At 53.5% G+C, this 16972-nt stretch overlaps 1 protein-coding gene across 3 annotated transcripts in view; it reads right to left on the reverse strand.

The window, feature by feature from the left end:
* Kiaa1614 (KIAA1614 ortholog) overlaps positions 1 to 15689 on the reverse strand; it is a 53488-nt gene extending 37799 nt beyond the window's left edge. For 2 of the 3 annotated variants that reach the window (XM_074047309.1, XM_020165075.2), the window contains exons 1-4: positions 15564 to 15689; positions 13200 to 14137; positions 12424 to 12487; positions 2480 to 2623 (exon numbers count right to left, since the gene is read on the reverse strand). In XM_074047309.1, coding sequence (XP_073903410.1) covers positions 2480 to 2623; positions 12424 to 12487; positions 13200 to 14137; positions 15564 to 15607 — 1190 coding nt within the window. In that variant the 5' untranslated portion in view covers positions 15608 to 15689. Of the gene's footprint in view, positions 1 to 2479; positions 2624 to 12423; positions 12488 to 13199; positions 14138 to 15217; positions 15360 to 15563 lie in introns of those variants that run through there. The other variant, XM_074047310.1, reaches the window with a different exon arrangement.
* Positions 15690 to 16972: the final 1283 nt, after the last annotated feature.

The raw sequence follows: 16972 nt of genomic DNA on the forward strand, positions 1-16972 counted from the left end.
AAGCAGCTGCAGTAAGCCATCTGGTGTGGAGTTCACAGCAATATCCTCCGAGGATTCACCGGGATGCCAAGCCATAGCAATGCTTTTCTGGACACCACAGCTCCTAAAGTGGGTCACCTTGCATATTTCTATGGCCAGGAATAAAGGAACCTATTTTAGGTTAGTGACTGGGATTATGGAGAGCTGTTGAAATGATTTGGAGAGAGAAAGTACTGAAGAGGACATTTACACAAGGAAGTCTGTTTCGCAGATAGTCTTGTCCGAGTTGTGACTCTCTACCCTAGTCTAATATCTATAGAAAGTGAGAGCAGGAGAGGAGGTCGTTGGAAGCGTAAGCCTAATAGGCACATTTTGCCAAGATTTAGGGTCCCCCAAGCTCCTCTTAGGGTTACAATGAACACTGAACACTGACATGATGGACTCCCAAGAAGTAGAGACAGGAAGATCAGGGTTTGAGGCCAGCCTGGGCAAAAGTTAGCAAGAGTCTATTTTTAAAACAAGCTGGGCATGATGATATATGCCTGTAATCCCAGCTACTTGGCAGGCAGAGGTAGGAGGATCATGGTTGGAAAACAGTCCAGGTAAAAGAATGAAAAAGTAAACTAAACAGCAAAAGGACTGGGGACATGGCTCAAGTGGTAGAGCACTTGCCAAGCAAGTATGAAGTCCAGAATTTAATCCCCAGCACCCCAAATAACAATAACAACCACAATTATAATGAGCAGGCTCACCACCCTCAACCAAAGAGTACACGGTCCAGTTTTACCAGCAGTCCTAATTCCCTCCAGTGCCACATGGTGGTAGAGAAGGCAGATCCGGCATGCCCACTGTGAGTCACAGGTCTTGCTAACTACACAGGTGGTCCTGCTCAGGCCTGGCAAGATGCGGCCTGGCCCGGGAGCCTCATCTCAGCCGAGGAGTGTGACTAGGGGCTGGCTCAGCGTGCTGGAGAACTCCATGGTAAGTGGCTCTTTAAGGTTCACCATACACAGACGAGGCCCGACACTAAAGATAGGGTGGCCACTCAGGGGCAGCCACACTCGTGATGTGAAAGCCCTTGAACTTTTTCTTTCTGTCTCATCACACTTTGGCTCCAGCATCATGCAATCAGGACAGAACCCTACCTCCAGCTCTGATGTCTCCTCTAAAGACATGTGTCTGGGCCGGCAGAGTGGCTCAAGTGGTATAGCGCCTGCCTAGCAAGCGTGAGGCCCTGAGTTCAAACCCCAGCACCATTAAAAAAATAATAAATAAATAAAATAAACATCCTGTATCCAGTGGCCTGATGGGTCCCATGGCTGCTTTGGGGCTCCCCCCTCCAAAGTCTGGCCCTCACCTTGGTGTCACTGGTTGGCCAGGGCCCCACCAAACTCCCAGACAGAGTGGGAACCCCGGACTATGTCTTGGATGCTCCTCTCTTCTTGCCTCCACTGCTAGGTAATCGAATGATTAATACTTAGAGGTGACATCCTGTATATTACTTCACATAACCCTCGTGACAACCTGTAAAACAGGCACTAATATAGTCCCATTCTTTGGATAAGGAAACTGAGGCACAGAGACTTCTCCAAAGACACACAGCTAGTATCTGGCAGGGTCAGAATCAAACCCCAGAAGTCTGGCTTCTCTGCTGCCTGGTAGGCCAACGTGCTCTGGTTCTTGAAGACCTCTGAGAAGTCTCCATGCCCTCCTCCCTTTTCCTCTCACCAGGACCATGGCACTAGCCTCCTCCTGCCTCAGTCTCCTGGATCCAACGTGCCCTGCAGTCAAATGGCATTGTCAGTAGATGGGATCGTGCTGTCTACCGGCTGAATGTCTTTCAGGGACTCCAAGCTGTTATGGGGACATGGAGCTGTTCAGCAGGCCTGAGGGATGCCATGAGCTCTCCAGCCGGTGGAGCAGGGGCATCCTGCAGCCTTCACACCCCCATCCTGCAGCCTTCACGCCCCCATCTTGCAATGCCTCTGGCTCTCCAGCCTGGCTGAGCATGGTGCTTCTGCTTGCAGCTACGGTTCCGAGGATGTTCATCCCACCTCCTCCCCGCCATCTGCCCAGTGAGTATGACATCTTCTTCATGCCCCAGCCAAGAAGCCATTTCCTCTTGAGAGCCCCACCTGTCCTTTCCAGGTGGAGTTACAGGGTCCAACTGGATACACATGTTGTTTTCCCTCTCCTACACCATAGTCCTCAGAACTAAGTAAGCTATCTTGCTCCCTGGAGACTGTGACCTCCACACCCCTGGGTAGAGCAGATCATGTTTCATTCATCTCTGTATCTCAATTTATGACACGCAGTAGTCCCTCTGTAAAAGGGTGTTGGCTGACTAAATGATCACAGAAAGTGCCTGGCCTGGGAAACACACACTCACATAGAGGGGAGGAAGACGCATCAGCACTTTGGCTTGGACTCATCTGTCCCTGTTACAGACTCTTCCCTGCCATGGCCTTCCCAAGCCAGCCTGGCTCAGGCCCCCACTCACCGGCTGCCCTGAGCAATGGTGGGCACAATATCATGGCTGGCACGGAGAGGCTGAGTCCTGGTCTTCGTGCGAGCATGCTGCAGCAGGCGTTCACCTTCCTCAGGCCTGGTGCTCAGCACGGGCTCTGGCTTGGGACCCAAGACCCTGCAGGGTGGCACACAGGCCAGGGTGGGTGGGGAGGGATTAGAGAAAAATAACAGGGATTAGAAGGACTTTCACAGTGTCCAGCACCAGCTCTGCCAGGAAAAGCCCTGTGTGTGCTTCCTCCTCCTGCTCCACGCAGAGGGTCCCTGCCCGGGCTCTGGGGCTTAGAAAATGGCCTCGAGCTCACACAGGGGCTGAGGAGCTGGCCTGCCTCAGGCATCTACTTGGGAGCTGAGGAGACCCCGGGAGGATCTGGAAAGGGTAGGAGCATCTCCAGATGAGTCTATTGTTCCTTCAGGGGCAGACAGCAGGAGCGGTCTGGGAGGAGGAGGAAGAGAAGGCCCTGGGGTTGTGAGGCTGGGCCTGTGCCCAGACAGATGGTCTCTCTGTGCAGACCTCACCGTCTCCTTCTGTCTCTCGGCACCCACACACATCCCCACTCAAGCACACACGCCACCGCCCCCAGCGCCCACCGCCGAGAGGATCCGGGCACTGCCCATCAGAGTTCAGGTCCTTTGGGGCAATGACATTTTTATAAATCCTGGTGCTTCCTTGCCTGAGTCCCAATCCCAACCTGTCAGGCATCTGCTCAGGGCTCACATGCTTGTGGCTGGGAGAAATGAAACTGGACCCGAACCAAGTCAGCAAATGGCTCGATTTTCATAATAATAAAAGTCCTCTAGCAGCCCAGCAGCTACCAGATGTGCTGCCTCCCCGGCCAGTCCAGAGCTGCAGAAATGACATCTCCACTTTCCAAAGCTGCCTCCCAGACAGTGACACGCCACCTGTGCCGGGTTACGGCAGTGCCCACCCCTCCCTGACAAGACAGTGTTCTCCGAGGACCGCTTCCCCAGCCAGGCTGGCCAAGGGCAGGTGCTCTCTCCACTTGACAGATGAGGGTGTCCGGTGTGGAGAGGACCGGTGGCACATTGCTCAAGGTCGAACATCAATTGAGAGCACAGCAGAGCAGACAGCAGGCAGCCCGTCGCCTCCAGCATTATTTCTGTGTCCTGTCTTCTGCCTTCTTGGCTCCCAGGGTGAGCCAAGATGTCTATGGCCAAGGACAGGGACACCCTTTGATGTAACTTCACTGTCACATAGGCTGGGGTGTCCTCACAATAGGGTCCACAGAAAGAACTCAGGCAGCCAGAAGACTGATGGCCTGGATCTCAGACCTGGGATCCCCCAGCCCACTCTTCACGCCCTGCAGGAAAAGGAGCCTCATCTTGACCAGGGGAGGTACCAGACAGTTTCCTGATGACAAAGATGTGAGTGGACAAACTCTGAGGTTTCCAGGGGCAAGGGCTCCTCGGGACATCCTCAGACAAGCTCTGGACAGACAATTCTCTTTTTATTTTCTTCTCGTCATTTGCATCAAGCCCTCCTTTGGATCAGAGGGGGAAAGACTGATGGCATAAACACACCAGCTGTGCCTGTGAACCTTGGCAGAGCAAGGCCCTACCTTGGAGGAAGGAAGGCTCCATGGGAGTGATGTGGGAGAGTGCGTTTCCAGGCCTGCTGCCCCAGGAGGCCTCCTTTGGCAGAAGAGACACCCCCCTCCTTGTCCACCCCTCCCCCAGCCGACTTCCAGAGCAGGCAGCTCCTCCAACGCAGCAGAGAACAGCTGTGTTCCCTGGGGCTCCTGATGCGACAGCACAGATAATGAGGTTACCAGCCTGGAGAGGTGGCCCTGCAGCCGCGGGCCTCTGGCTGCCCGCCCACACATTCAGAACTTTCCGGCGACAGCTGTGCTTCCCTGGCTGTCAGAGGGCATTTGTCACAAGGCCTGCAGGAGGGTCCCTAGGCAGCTGGCCAGATGCTGCCACCATCAGCCTCACCCCCAGGTTTTTAAACCATTTTCCAGTTCTGTTGTTTCCTTTCTGCTCCCTCTCCTTAGAGCAGGTTCCCCCACCTCCACCTCCACCCTGCCCATATCAGCTGCCCCGCTTCAGTCTCTGGCAGACAAAGCTGGTTTCTCCACTGATTATAAAAGCAGACTTTTTAGATGCCTGGAGGCATTCATGCAGTAACACACAGCAGGGAGGAGAGTGGCAGTCCCCTTCACAGCTGGCAGCCGAGGTCAGCAGAACAAGGACTCCTAGTTATTGTGTACCCTGTAGATGGGAGGCCCTAGCCAGCCCTGTGGAGGGTGGGTGGCCTTTCTCCCACAGGTGCAGTGTTGAGGGATGCTGAACCTGCCTGACCAGCCAAGTTCAGACTCTCTCATCTGAGGGAGATTTTCCAGTCTAATCTGACCCTGGCCTCTGCCAAGGTCACACAGTCCGGAGTCAACCTTTCTACCCATGATCCACATATCCTGGCTCTCACAATTGCTCTGGAAATTTCCTGGTAGGGTGGGGGCAGTCAGTGCACAGCCAGGCAAAGGCAATTCCCACCAAAGACTAGACAGCATCTACCACTATCTTGAAAGCCTGCACCCTGGGGCTCATCAGCTTGGTGTGTAGAGCATAGAACAGAGAGTGCTTTCCCTCTCTTGGTCCCAGTTTCTCCACCTGCAAGCAGGGGCTTGGAGAGAGGAGAGGACTCATACTGCCTCCTTGGGAGTCTGGGCCTTTGGCCAGGCAGCTTGCAGTAGGGTGGGGGATTCTGAGCTCCCCAGCTTGGGAAGTTCATACCACAGAAGTCTGGAGCCTACAAAGAAGTAATTGTTGGTGGAACCTAGAGGACCACTGGCATGTTCAGGACCTTCTCTGTTCCCCTCCAGCCACCAGCTCCCTAAGGACAGCATGTGCCCCTGCCCCTCTGGTCTCTCCATCTAGGCAAGGATCCTGGGCGAGGGGCAGGCTTAGCGCTGACTTCACCTCCCCTCACAGCCAGGCAGGTCAGGAGAGCCACCATTTCTGTCTTAGCTAGGGAGGTCAAGAGGTCAGAGTGGCTTTTTTCTGCAGCCATCATAATCCCAGAGTGAAATGATAAACTCCAGCAAGCCGGGGTTTAACCCTTTCATCTCGAGTTCATGAATTGGGGAACAGGATGTGGTCAATAAAGTGGAAGGAACTAGCATACAGAAGACACGTGAACCCTTTGCTTACCATTTGGCCTATTTCTGTATGTTTGAAAGTTTTCAATGACCAAGGACAAAACTCTCTTACTGTCATACTGTGTGCAATTTCCTGAGTGAGAAGAGGAAAAGCTGTGCCTGAAACATTGTGGACAACAAGCTCCATGAGAGCAGGGACCTAGTCATAGATACTGACCAGACATTGCCCAGAGAGGTGGCTCACAGTTGGTTCAGGGCAGCCTGCCCCAGTTCTAAGCTCTGGACTGTCCCTTCCTAGCTCTGTCATCTGGCAGGTGACTTAGGGTTAAGCTTCAGTTTCCTCATCTGGTAAATAAGGGTTCAGTTGTTAAGATAAGTGAGAATAATTCCTTTAAAGTTAGGCCTTAGCACAGCGGTGGGCACTTGCTAAGATTCCATAAATGTTAGCATTTATTATTATTGTTATTATTATTACTTTTGCTGTTATCAACAGTGACGTGTTACATTGCTGTAACACATCAGAAGGTGATGAATTCCCTGTTGAACGCCAGTAAGGCTGGTCAACCCTGCGTGTGCTCAGTGTGGGTGGGACAGAAGTGGCCATAGGTGGCAGCAGGTTTCTGAGATACCCCCAATGGAGGAGGGGAGCAGAGGCCTGCTTGGCTCCGGAGGGAAAGGAGAAGGACTTTTCTTGATTTTCAGCCTAGCTTCTCCAGAGGAATGGCCCTGGATAGACTTACTTTCCTGAGCACCTTCATTGGTAAAGATCGGACTATGATGGGATTTTCATGTGAGATGCAAATGTGAGAGTGCTGAGTACATGGTACAGAACAACATGCAGTTGTTCCAGGTGGCACTGGCTTTGGTAGGGCTCCTTCTCACATAGGGTTCATAGCACTAGACACTGTTGCAGTGGGTTGAGGCTAAATTAGCTTTTTTTCCATTTGCCTTTAGTCTCGGTGGGGCCAGGAGTGGTACAGGTTTTCCTTTGTGCCTGCAGATCTCTTCCATGGGGCAGGGTGAGCCTGGGAGGGGGTGCAGGGATCACCAAGACAGGCAGGGCTCAGTCACTTTTAGTGACACCTTGCCCTGGAGACTCTCAGTGATTCCTGGCCCTCGGAAACTTGGGGTAGGGCAGGAGTGTCTTTTCTTCCATGCTTACCCCAGGAATCATTGTGACCCCGGTACTAGAAGACACCAGAAGATCTAGAACCTCACCAGTGAATTGAATGGCCTTCAAACTCCTTTACCAGGAGTGTGCCAGCCCATAGGGCCCAATGCCAGTCCACACTTCCAGGAGATAAGATTATCTTGCTGTTGGGAGACTGGGCAACAGGAGGAAGACCGTTAAATGTGAAATGTCTCTACATGCAGATTAAAATCTAAATCCCAGGGCTTTCCATAAGTGGCCTCAGCCGCCTTCTACCCTGGATCCTGATAGGATCGTGCCCACATTCCACTGCAGGCTCCCCCAAGCATTTCTGCAGGCCTCACCCATCTGGTATGTCCGCTCCCGCTTCCACCCAGACCTTCACAAGCCCGCACAGGCTCCAGCCTACTGGCCTCTGCCAGACATTTCCTCAGCTCCCGTTCTGGGAACCACATGGTTCTGTCCTCCATAGAGGCAAGCTATACCAGAGACAGCTAGGGCTGCAGCCAGGTCAGGCAGTGGGCAGTGAGAGCAGAAATGGACCATTCTATCTGAAATCACACACGCACGCACACGCACAATGCACACACCCCACAGTGGTCAACTCACATGAGACTCCATTGATACTGTGACACAATATACATTTGCTCTCTTGCCTTTGGTTCCTGGCACACACCTACAGAAATTCCAGTTATCAGCATGTCTTATGTGTGCTAATGAGATGACTGGTGGCTGGGGGACCCTAGATAACTTGAGGATGGGGGCTGGTCCCCACCAACACAGAGTTAGAAGGTTTGAACTTTCAGTCCTGCCCCCAACCTCCTGAGAGGTGACAGGGAAAGAAGGTTGAGTTGCTCACAATGGCCAGTGATGCAATTGATCAGGGCTGGGTATAACCAGAGAAGGATGGAGGTCTCACCCCTTCCCACACACCTACCTTGCCCTGTGCATCTCTTCCAAGGACTATCACCTATATCCTTGGTAATATCCACCATGATAAAGGGGTAAACGTAAGTGAAGCATTTCCCTGAGTTCTGTGCACCATCTTAGCAAATTAATGGAACCTAAGGAGGAAATGGTAAAAACGGTGATTTATAGCTAGTTGGCCAGAAGCATAGGTCACAGCCCAGGACTTATGACTGGCATCTGAGGACAGTCTTATGGGACTGGGCCCTCAACGTGTGGGATGTGATACCACCGCGGTGTCGATATGTCAGAACTGAATTGAACTGCAGGACACCCAGCTGGTGGCCACTACAGACTTGCTTGGTGTGGGGGCAAAATCCCCATATGTTTGGTGACTGAAGGTGAAGTGTTCTGGAAAAGCAATTTTTTTCCCCAATCTCAAGCAGTCTCCAAAAATACTAGTTAATATATTAATTTTTAAAGGGCTGTTTTCCTCACAGCTACGGGCCTGACCACTGAAGGCACAGGCCAGGCCTCTGAAATTCATTAGGGCTGCTCACCTTTAAATTAGAGTCTCCAAACTGCTGGAAAGCACGAGTTTTGACCCAAGCTATTCCAGCAGAGGCCTGAAAATGGAGACCCTGCCAAGTCTGAACTATGTGGCTAACACTGCGCCACTGTCCCTCTCTGCTCACGAACACACAGCAGGCCTCCTGAAGGGGTACATGCCCTAGGGGCCCATCCTCCCACAGGGAGGAAGGGAATTAAGCCACCCAGGCCATCACTCCCCTCGTCAACCACTCAATATGTTGGCATAAACAGCACAACCCAAAGAGCTTCTCCTCCCTGTTTTCCCCACAGCAGATCAGTAAAGCCCTTGCAGACACGCTCCAGGGTCTGGGGCCTTCCAGATCATATCCACAAAGTTCTGATTTCAGCCAGAGTGTCAGGGCCTGCAGTACTGTCTCTCAGACTGCCACGGAGAGCCCTTGGACCTCAGGGGCCTCCTGGTGCCCGCATGTAGCCTGACACACAGGTGCACACAAGGTGTCCTATAGGTGCCCGTGTGCACTGTAAGTGTAGGGTCTGGAGACAGCACTGCATGGACTGCTGCGGTTTGTCTGGTTTCACAGAATTTTAGCTCATGCTGGATCAATACGGGATGCCCTGAAACTCTAATCTCAACGTCTCTCAGAGAAGGGAAGAGGCCAAGATGATTGTGGCCATTTTATAGCGACGACAATTCCAGATCCAGAACCCCTGCACAAGTGAGACAGGGTAGCCAGGGTTGCTGAGAGTGGAGGCGCCTGACAGGTAGCCCAAGCACAGTGCACTCTTCTGGTCCTCCTGCTTCTTTCTCTCAGGGGTTTAGCCCAGGCACTGATCAGATTGTGCTCTCTTGAGGTCCCACCTCTCACCTCCTTTACCCAAATCAAGGCCCCATTGTCTCAACATCTCCACAGAGGCAGAATGCATTTACCTTTTATTTTTGGTGGGACTGGGGTTTGAACTCAGGACTTCACGCTCGAAAAGCAGGCACTCTACCGCTTGAGCCACACCTCCAGTTAATTTTGCTCTGGTTATTTTGGAGATGAGGTCTCTCACAAACTATACCTCAAACTACCATCTGTCCCTGATCTCAGCCTCCCAAGTAGCTAGGATTACAGGCGTGAGCCACCAGCACCAGACAAGAACAAGCTTATCTTATGAGGCCCTCATCTACCCTTCTTTGTCCATACCTGAGAACAGACCAGGCTGGAGGATGCAGAGGATCCCCAGATTCCCAACCCAAGGGAAGGAGGTCTGGTGAGGGGATGGAAAGAACAGATCAAGGCAGGGCAGCATAATAGAGCACAGGCTTTGCAGCCAGGCAGCCCTGAGTGCCTGGCCCCAAGCCCTAGGCAAGTCACATGACCTCCCCCCAGAGAGGTTTCTGTCAGTGAACCAGGAACAACACATAAAGTTTGTCATTAGGATAAAATGAGAATGCAGGAACATGCTTAGCACAGCGCCTGGCACATAGTAAGAGTGGGAAAGCAGCAGCTGCCGGCCTGCTCCTTTGGCTGCTGGGAAGTTCAGATCCTCTAGGCCTCAGTCCTCTCCTATCCCTTAATAGAGGGGCAACCCTGGGGCTGGGGGTACAGGTCTTCTCCTCTTCCGATCCTTAGTATTGATGGTGCTGGATGACTTCTACGGCTCACTTCCACAGCTGACTCCCGAGGACCACCCCACAGCAAGCTGGATCAGCCCCCCATCCACCAAGAACTGTCTTGGACTCTGCAGTCAATGTCATGAGCTTCTGGTCTTCTTACTTTGCACAGCAGTACCAATCACAAGCATAATAAGTACATGTTGGGTTAACTTGGTCAGAATGGTTACTGGATTGCAACACTAACCACAAAGATGCTAAGCTCGCGTGGATGACGCAGGACCACTTAATCCTCAAACCCGGAAAAGATCCTCAGGACTCATTGCCCCTTGGAGAAGGTTCCACTAGGGCATGTCCTGAGAATGGTCATGATGGTGGTCAGCCACAGTGTTGGTACACTCTTCTGCCCAGGGTCCTACACTCCTTAGTACAGACCCCAAGCCCTGAACCCTAACCCCATGTAGCACAGAGCTAAGGGAAGCCTGCCTTACTCCACAGGTCTTGTGGGAAGTTCGGCTGTCAGAAGTGGCATCAGTAAATCCACCCCACTTAGAGGAGACAGAGCCTGGCAGTGTTTTGGGGCATCGTAGCACAGCCGGCACTCCTCCCTCCTTCAATCTGGCTATGTTCCTTGACCCCTCAACCTGGGTGTCTACCTAGCAGAGATCTGGTCCTCTTATCAACTTTGTGTCCCTATCTGTTGGGCATTCCAAGTGGACATTTCATTGGTCTTTGAACCAAGATTGCTCTCTCTCTCCCTTCCCCACTCACCCATCATCCACGCACACACACACAGACTCGCACAAATCATGCAATACACAGGTATTGTGTATCATCCACGCACACACACCTACCTGAATTCTAAGGTACAGCACAAGGCTGCAGATGACTGGCAGGCTGGGCAACAATCCAGAGGTCTCTGACCTGAGGAGTCTCCCCCAGTGCCATCTCCTCACAGGACTATGGGAAAGCCCCTCCCCCACGATGATGTTCTCCTTTTTTAAAATGAGTCTGTTGTGTTACTTATTATCCACAGTGCAAGTCAGGAGCTTGGCTTCTCCTTCCAGCAGTGACCTCTGAACAAATTCCTGGCAGCTGTGTCTTCCTGCAGAGCACTCCCCATGAGAGAGGGTGCAGGTGGAGGGGGTGGTGGAGCAGCTGCAGGGCAGGGGCCCCATCTCTGAGGCACAACAGGGGCCTCTGCTCTGGCCTTCTCCTTAGGAGGCTTCACAGGGCAGGAGATAGAGAGAGCGCAGCGGGAAGGCCAAGGGGAGCAGAGTGTCGCTGAGGACAGCGGTCCGTTCTGCAGTCTCGCTCCTCCACACTGGCGGGGTCAGGTGAGGACAAGCTAAGAGGCTAAGAAGAGTGGCCATGGAGGCAGGAGGTCATAAATAATGAGAGACTAAAGAGCTAGACATCCCTCTCTTCACCAGAAGCCAAATCACCCGACACTGGGCAGCCCTTGCTTTGTGAAGCAGAGTGCAGGACTGGGGACCGCTGTGGTCTGAATGCTTATGCACCCCCCAGATTCCTGTGTTGTAACTGAACCTCCAATATGATGATATTAGGAAAAGGGGTCTGAGGAGGTAACTAATGTCCTTACAGACAGCTTCCTTGTCTGTTATGTGAAGATACAGTGAGAAAGTGCCATCTATGAACCAGGAACCAGGCTCTCACCAGACACCAAATCTGCCTGAATATCCGGATAGCCAGCCCCCAGAACGGTGCAAAGTACATTTCTGTTATGTATCAGTCACCCAGTCTATTTTGTTGTCGAAGCTTGAATGGACTCTGAGAGAGGTCCTGTCTGTGTTTTCTGGAGGGCGGGTCAAGCTAAGTGGGACTTCTGCGGGGAGCAGTCTCATCTCAGAGAAGCAACAGTGCTGCTTTCCGCCCTCAGCAGAAATCACCAGACCCCGCAGAGGCTGACATCACCATGCAGCTGGGGAAATGGGAGCCGGCCCCAGTCCCAGGGCCTCTCAGACGTGTGTGCCAACAGGGGCTGGGGCCAACCTCTGTGTGGGCACCAGCGGTGGCTCAGGCCTTGACTGTACTTCTCTTACTCTGCCTGGCTCGAGATGTTGCCCGTGGACAGGTGTTGGTGTCCTCCCAACACTGATAGAGGGGCCAAAAAGTCTGTCACCATCACTATGAGGTTGAAGTGAAATCCTTGACCCTGATCCCAACACACTCCTTCGATCAGGAAAAGAATAGGTGGAGTAAAAGCTTTGCATTCTACTTTTCCTGAGGACTTTCATAACCATTATCGTGCCTTACACCAGTCAGATACGATTTCTCTCACTTTAAAGACAGACAGAAACCCAGACAGGACAAGGTGCAGGCAGTTGGCAATCCTCACCTCTATGCCTGGTGGTTTGGCTCACGTAGCAGGTGGGCAGCAGCCTGGGGCATGGGGGACACCTGGCACCGTCTACAGGGTCTCAGGGATGATGAGTGGCAGTGCGTCTCTGTCCACCTGCACAGGGTTTGCCTGTCCTATGGCTTTTGCAAGGTCCCTACTGTCCTGGTGTGCAGTAAGTGCAAGTTTGACAGCGAGGAAGGAGGGAGAGAAAATTTGGGCTTCAAGCCCTTACCTGTTTGTGTCTGAGTCCTGCAGGGGAATGCCGGAGTCCCAGTCCACGCCCCCTGCTGGTGGCTCTAGGGCCCAGAACAGAAGGAGAGATCAGGGCACTACCAGAAATTGGGCTCTCAGCTGCTACTTAACGAATGCTGGGAGAGGTCTTTCCAGAAATTTATTCCCCAGGAAAATCCAACCTCTTGCTGTGTCTCAGCCTGAGAATCAGAAGCACAGTCTGTTACCATGACTGTGGATGGGCCACCTCACACATGCCCTGCAGGTGGGTGATGAGTGAGTTTATGAAGGAAGGCCGCCTTCTCGGGTCTGAACGGTCACACATCCCAGCAGTGCCACCACAGCACTTAGCGCAGTGGGTAGAAGCTCAGCCAGGCAGAGTCAGAGCTAGGCTTTTGTAGGGAAGGGCCCCTGTCTGCTATCCACCAGAGGGCAATGACGCTCGCTGGATGGGAGAGGGCTGGCCTGGAGGGAGTACAAAAGGCTGTTCTGGAAAGGGCTACAAGGTACAGGGAAGAAGTCCTGGTAACCTCTCCTCCAAGCACAGAGGGTAACCTCCCATTGACCTGGAGGGTCATGGGGAATTCAGCATGCGGGGCTACCTGGGAGGTGGTAAAGAACCTATATCAATACCAACAGTAAGAGGACACACTAATGATTTTGGTGACAGACAAATGTGTTCGCCTCCTTTCTTGCTCCTGCCATGACTGGCCCCCTTCCTTCTCCTTCACCTGGACATCTTCCTGCTGCCCCATCCAGACCTACTGTGAGCCTTACCTGGTGTAGCTCTGTCCAAGGACGGGGTCCAGGCTGGAATTCCCACCTTGGGAAGATTCTGTCCTGAGACCTTCAGCATTTCCTGCAGCAGAACACGGTTCCTCTCTACTCGGTCAGACAGGGACAAAGTGTTGTCTCCAGTGCCCAGAGCCCCCCGTTCTCCAGTTTTCCAGACGGCCCCCAGCAGGGCTGTCCTGGGATCTGAGTCTTCCTCAGGGGTCAGGGATGTGCTGTCCAGATATCCCCCTGTGAACAGATGGTCTCCATGGCAGGACGGCCTTCCTTTCTTCAGAATGGTCATCTGGGTGATTTTACATGGACCAGGGCCCCCTGGCTGGTCTGGTGTGACTCTGCCGGTGGAGCTGTCTTGCAAAGAGCTGGGTCCTGGCAGTGTTTTGTGGCCGGGTAACGTCCATACTGCTTCTGGAGGCCACAGACTCTGCCCATTCCAGCACTCAAGCCCAGATGCAGGAAGCTTGGGAGGCCTGGAGTCCCCATTCCTGGCAGGTTCCTCCTCATTGACACTGCTGTCCAGCTGCCCATCATTCAGGGTCTGAGCATGGGGAACCACCCCCGCCTCTGGCAGGAGAGAGCCCTCTGAAGGTGTCTGGACTCCTCTGGTCTTGACTCGCCGGCATTTGGTTTTCTTGGGGGATGAGCACTCATGGGAAGTGAGGTCGAGGTCGGCCCCCTGTTTGCCTGCTGTCATCTTCTCCTTCAAAGCCCTCACCTTGGACTCCAGCACAGAGGGGCCTTGGAGCTGCACCCCCCATCCTCTGGGAGGCTGGGGGACCATTGGGCAGGGTGTTCTGTCTTTCTGAGGACATGGCCAGGGTCTTGGGAGGGCTCTGTTATCCAGCTGTGGCTCAGGACCATTTCTTTCTACAGCTGAGGTCACCTGAATGGGGCTGCCTGTTCTGCTCCCTTTCTCGGACCCTCTAGAGGAGAAAAGAGACAGAGATTCTGAGACCCAGCAACCAGATGGCTCTGGCAACCTGCTTGGTCCCCAAAGTGCTTCAGCGTGGAGCCCGGTCCAGATGAGAGTAACCTGGAGTCAGAGCAGAGGAGTGTCCTTTAAACAATGTGAGGACATCCAGGGCAAATGTTAGTAATGAATTATAGCATTCCAGTTCTCTTATTCTAGCTCTATTCCCATTTTACAGGTGAGCAAAATGAGAGTTCAAACAATCCCATGCCAAATGGAGACCATAGTGAAAGCCAAGGTGATTCTCCAATTCCTGGCCTCTTGCTTTGCTGGAGGGAGGCCTCAGAGGAGGATGTCAACATCTACTAAGGGTGTGTGAGGGACCTCAGGAAGGGGACAGACAGGATCTGTCCCGCCAGGGAAGGTGCTGCCTCCTAGCTTCACCCTGTTGTGCTCAAAGGAGAAGCTCCCCCTCCCCCCATCAGCCCCCAACTCCCATCTGCTCTCTGCTCTACACCAGGCATGTCTTTTCAAGTGCTTTCAAACACTCTCTCAAATAACCCTGAAGATCCTGCCAGAGAAGCATTATTATCCTCACCTCTACAGCTGGAAAAACTGAGGTAGAGAGATTACTTCACACAGGTGCTAAGGAGGAGCCCCAGGCTCTTCCAAAACTGGTGATCACTTCATCCGTCCCCCTCATTTTGTAGATGGGACTGCTAGCCCACAGGGGGTAAGTGACTCACCAGCATTACACTGCTCCTTAGTGGCATGGCTGACATTAATGACTTCATAGGGAAGGAAAGTGACATGGGGCTTTTTTCATCGAGGCATTGTTAACCTGCATAATACCCATCCAGAGTTTTAATACTGGGCTGTCTGAGAAAATCCCATTCAGCATCACACATCTAGCTGGGTCCCACCCATACACACAAGCCACAAGTTAGCAATCCATCCTTCCCTTCACACACTGACTGAGGGCTCGCCAGGAACCTTCATCGCCAAGCCCTTCTCTAGTAGTTTTAAAACAATCCGATTTACACAACGTCTCAGGAGTGGACAATGGACGTTTCTCAAAGCAACGTGCACATACCGTGCAAGAGGTCGCCTAGGACAGAAATCTAGAATGGACCAGCTTTGTCACTGCAGCCCAGCCGCCTCCTCCTGGGCTCTCAGGTCCAGCACAGAGAACAGGCTTAGGAGGTAATGCGAGAACTTTGGACGATCGGTGTCCCTGACTTAAAGAAAGAGACGTCCCCTCCAGGTGCCGTGGGCACAGTCGGGAGAGGAAGGCTGGCTGTCCTGCTTGGCGCCGTCTGCTGTGACCCGGGCACCGTTTGCTGGAACTCGGAAGCCAGCCCGCAGATGGACGTGCGGGGCGGGCCTGCTCGGGCTCCGGCTCCTGCACCCGCTCCGCCCGCCGCCTCCCGCGTACTCACCGCGCGCCGCGGCCCGCGGCCGGGGCCTCCTCGGTCCCCTCCATCCCTCGGCGAGGCCAGGCCAGGCCCCTCGGGCCTGTCCCACCCAGGCAGGCAGAGCTCGGGGACCGACTTGCAGCCCCGATCCCGCCGCGTGGGGAAGAGGCCGCCCCGCGCCCCGGGGAGCGAGAGGAGGGGCAGCGGAAGGGAAGGGGCCGAGGGGCCGGACCTCGGCCTCCACCCCCGCGGGTCCACGCCCGCCGCCGGGGAGGAGGAGAACCGGGGCCCGGGCCGGGCGGAGCGGGCTTGGGGTGGACACTGAGGAACGCCCTTTGTTTATGCAGCTTTCCCCCGGCGGCAGTGGATCTCCCCGTGGGGTCGTCCCCGTCGTTCAAGGGCGCTGCTGCCTCCAAGGTCAAGGTTGTTGGCTTCCTCTGTGCATAGGAAGGGTGAGCGGAGTGGACTCGGCCTTCTCATCCTGTCCAGGAGACGCCTGGTGCTTGACCTTCCCGCCTTGGGTAGGGCCCTCCTCACACCTCACTTTCTCCAGACCTGGAAGGGGCGGCAAAGGGCTTAACCTGCAGCTGTGTCCCAAAACGACCCAACTGTTTATCCACCCAGAGAGAGGAGACCAGGTCTCAGCTTATTTCCAAACTCGTTTTTCCACAAAAAGAAACAGTAAGAGAGGAGCCAGGATATCTCAGAAACCTCCGCAGAGAAAGTGATCTTCTTTTCTTTCTTCTCTTCTTCTGCCAGGAAGCCTTCCCCCTCAAATATGGAGAACTTGAACTTGGGCAGTGGGTCACCATCTAGAAGGCAGGCGTGGAAACAAGAAGGGCAGAGCATTGTGCTGTCTGCCGGGAAGTGGAAGGGAAAGACTTCCAGAAGGGCCTGCCTCCCCGGAAGTGAGTAGGGTTACCCTGCAGGTGGGGAGGGGCACCTGGGTAGGTAACCAAGGGGAGCTGACTTGTAGCTTGGCATGGGGCCACCTTAGGAACCTGAGAGCTTTTCCAGGGCAAGCCCTGTGTAAGGGAACAAACCCAAGGTCACACCGCTCTGGGGTCAGGTGCTATCTAGAATGTGGGGCCCCTGCCTCCAGGTTCCCGTCCTCAAACAGGGGAGCTACTCTCTATTTATTGCTACTACTCACATCACAATGTGTGACGGTTCAGCCCATGCAGGCGCACCCTGCACCGCCATCTCTTACCTCACTGCAATCTCAGGAGATGGGCACTGTTGTCTCCTGCTTGTAGATAAGGAAACTGAGTCTGGGTGAACACCTAAGGACACAGAGCTAGTAAGTGATGTCTTCTAGAGTCCAAGACCCTCCGTCAACACACTGCATAGAGCCTTCTCCAGCATCTGCATGTTCAACATGAAAGATTTAGTTTGAAAAAAAAAATCAAAGAATTTGTTGCTGGGTTTGGTGG

The sequence above is a fragment of the Castor canadensis genome, chromosome 11 (assembly GCF_047511655.1).
Source record: "Castor canadensis chromosome 11, mCasCan1.hap1v2, whole genome shotgun sequence".
Lineage (NCBI taxonomy): Eukaryota > Metazoa > Chordata > Mammalia > Rodentia > Castoridae > Castor > Castor canadensis.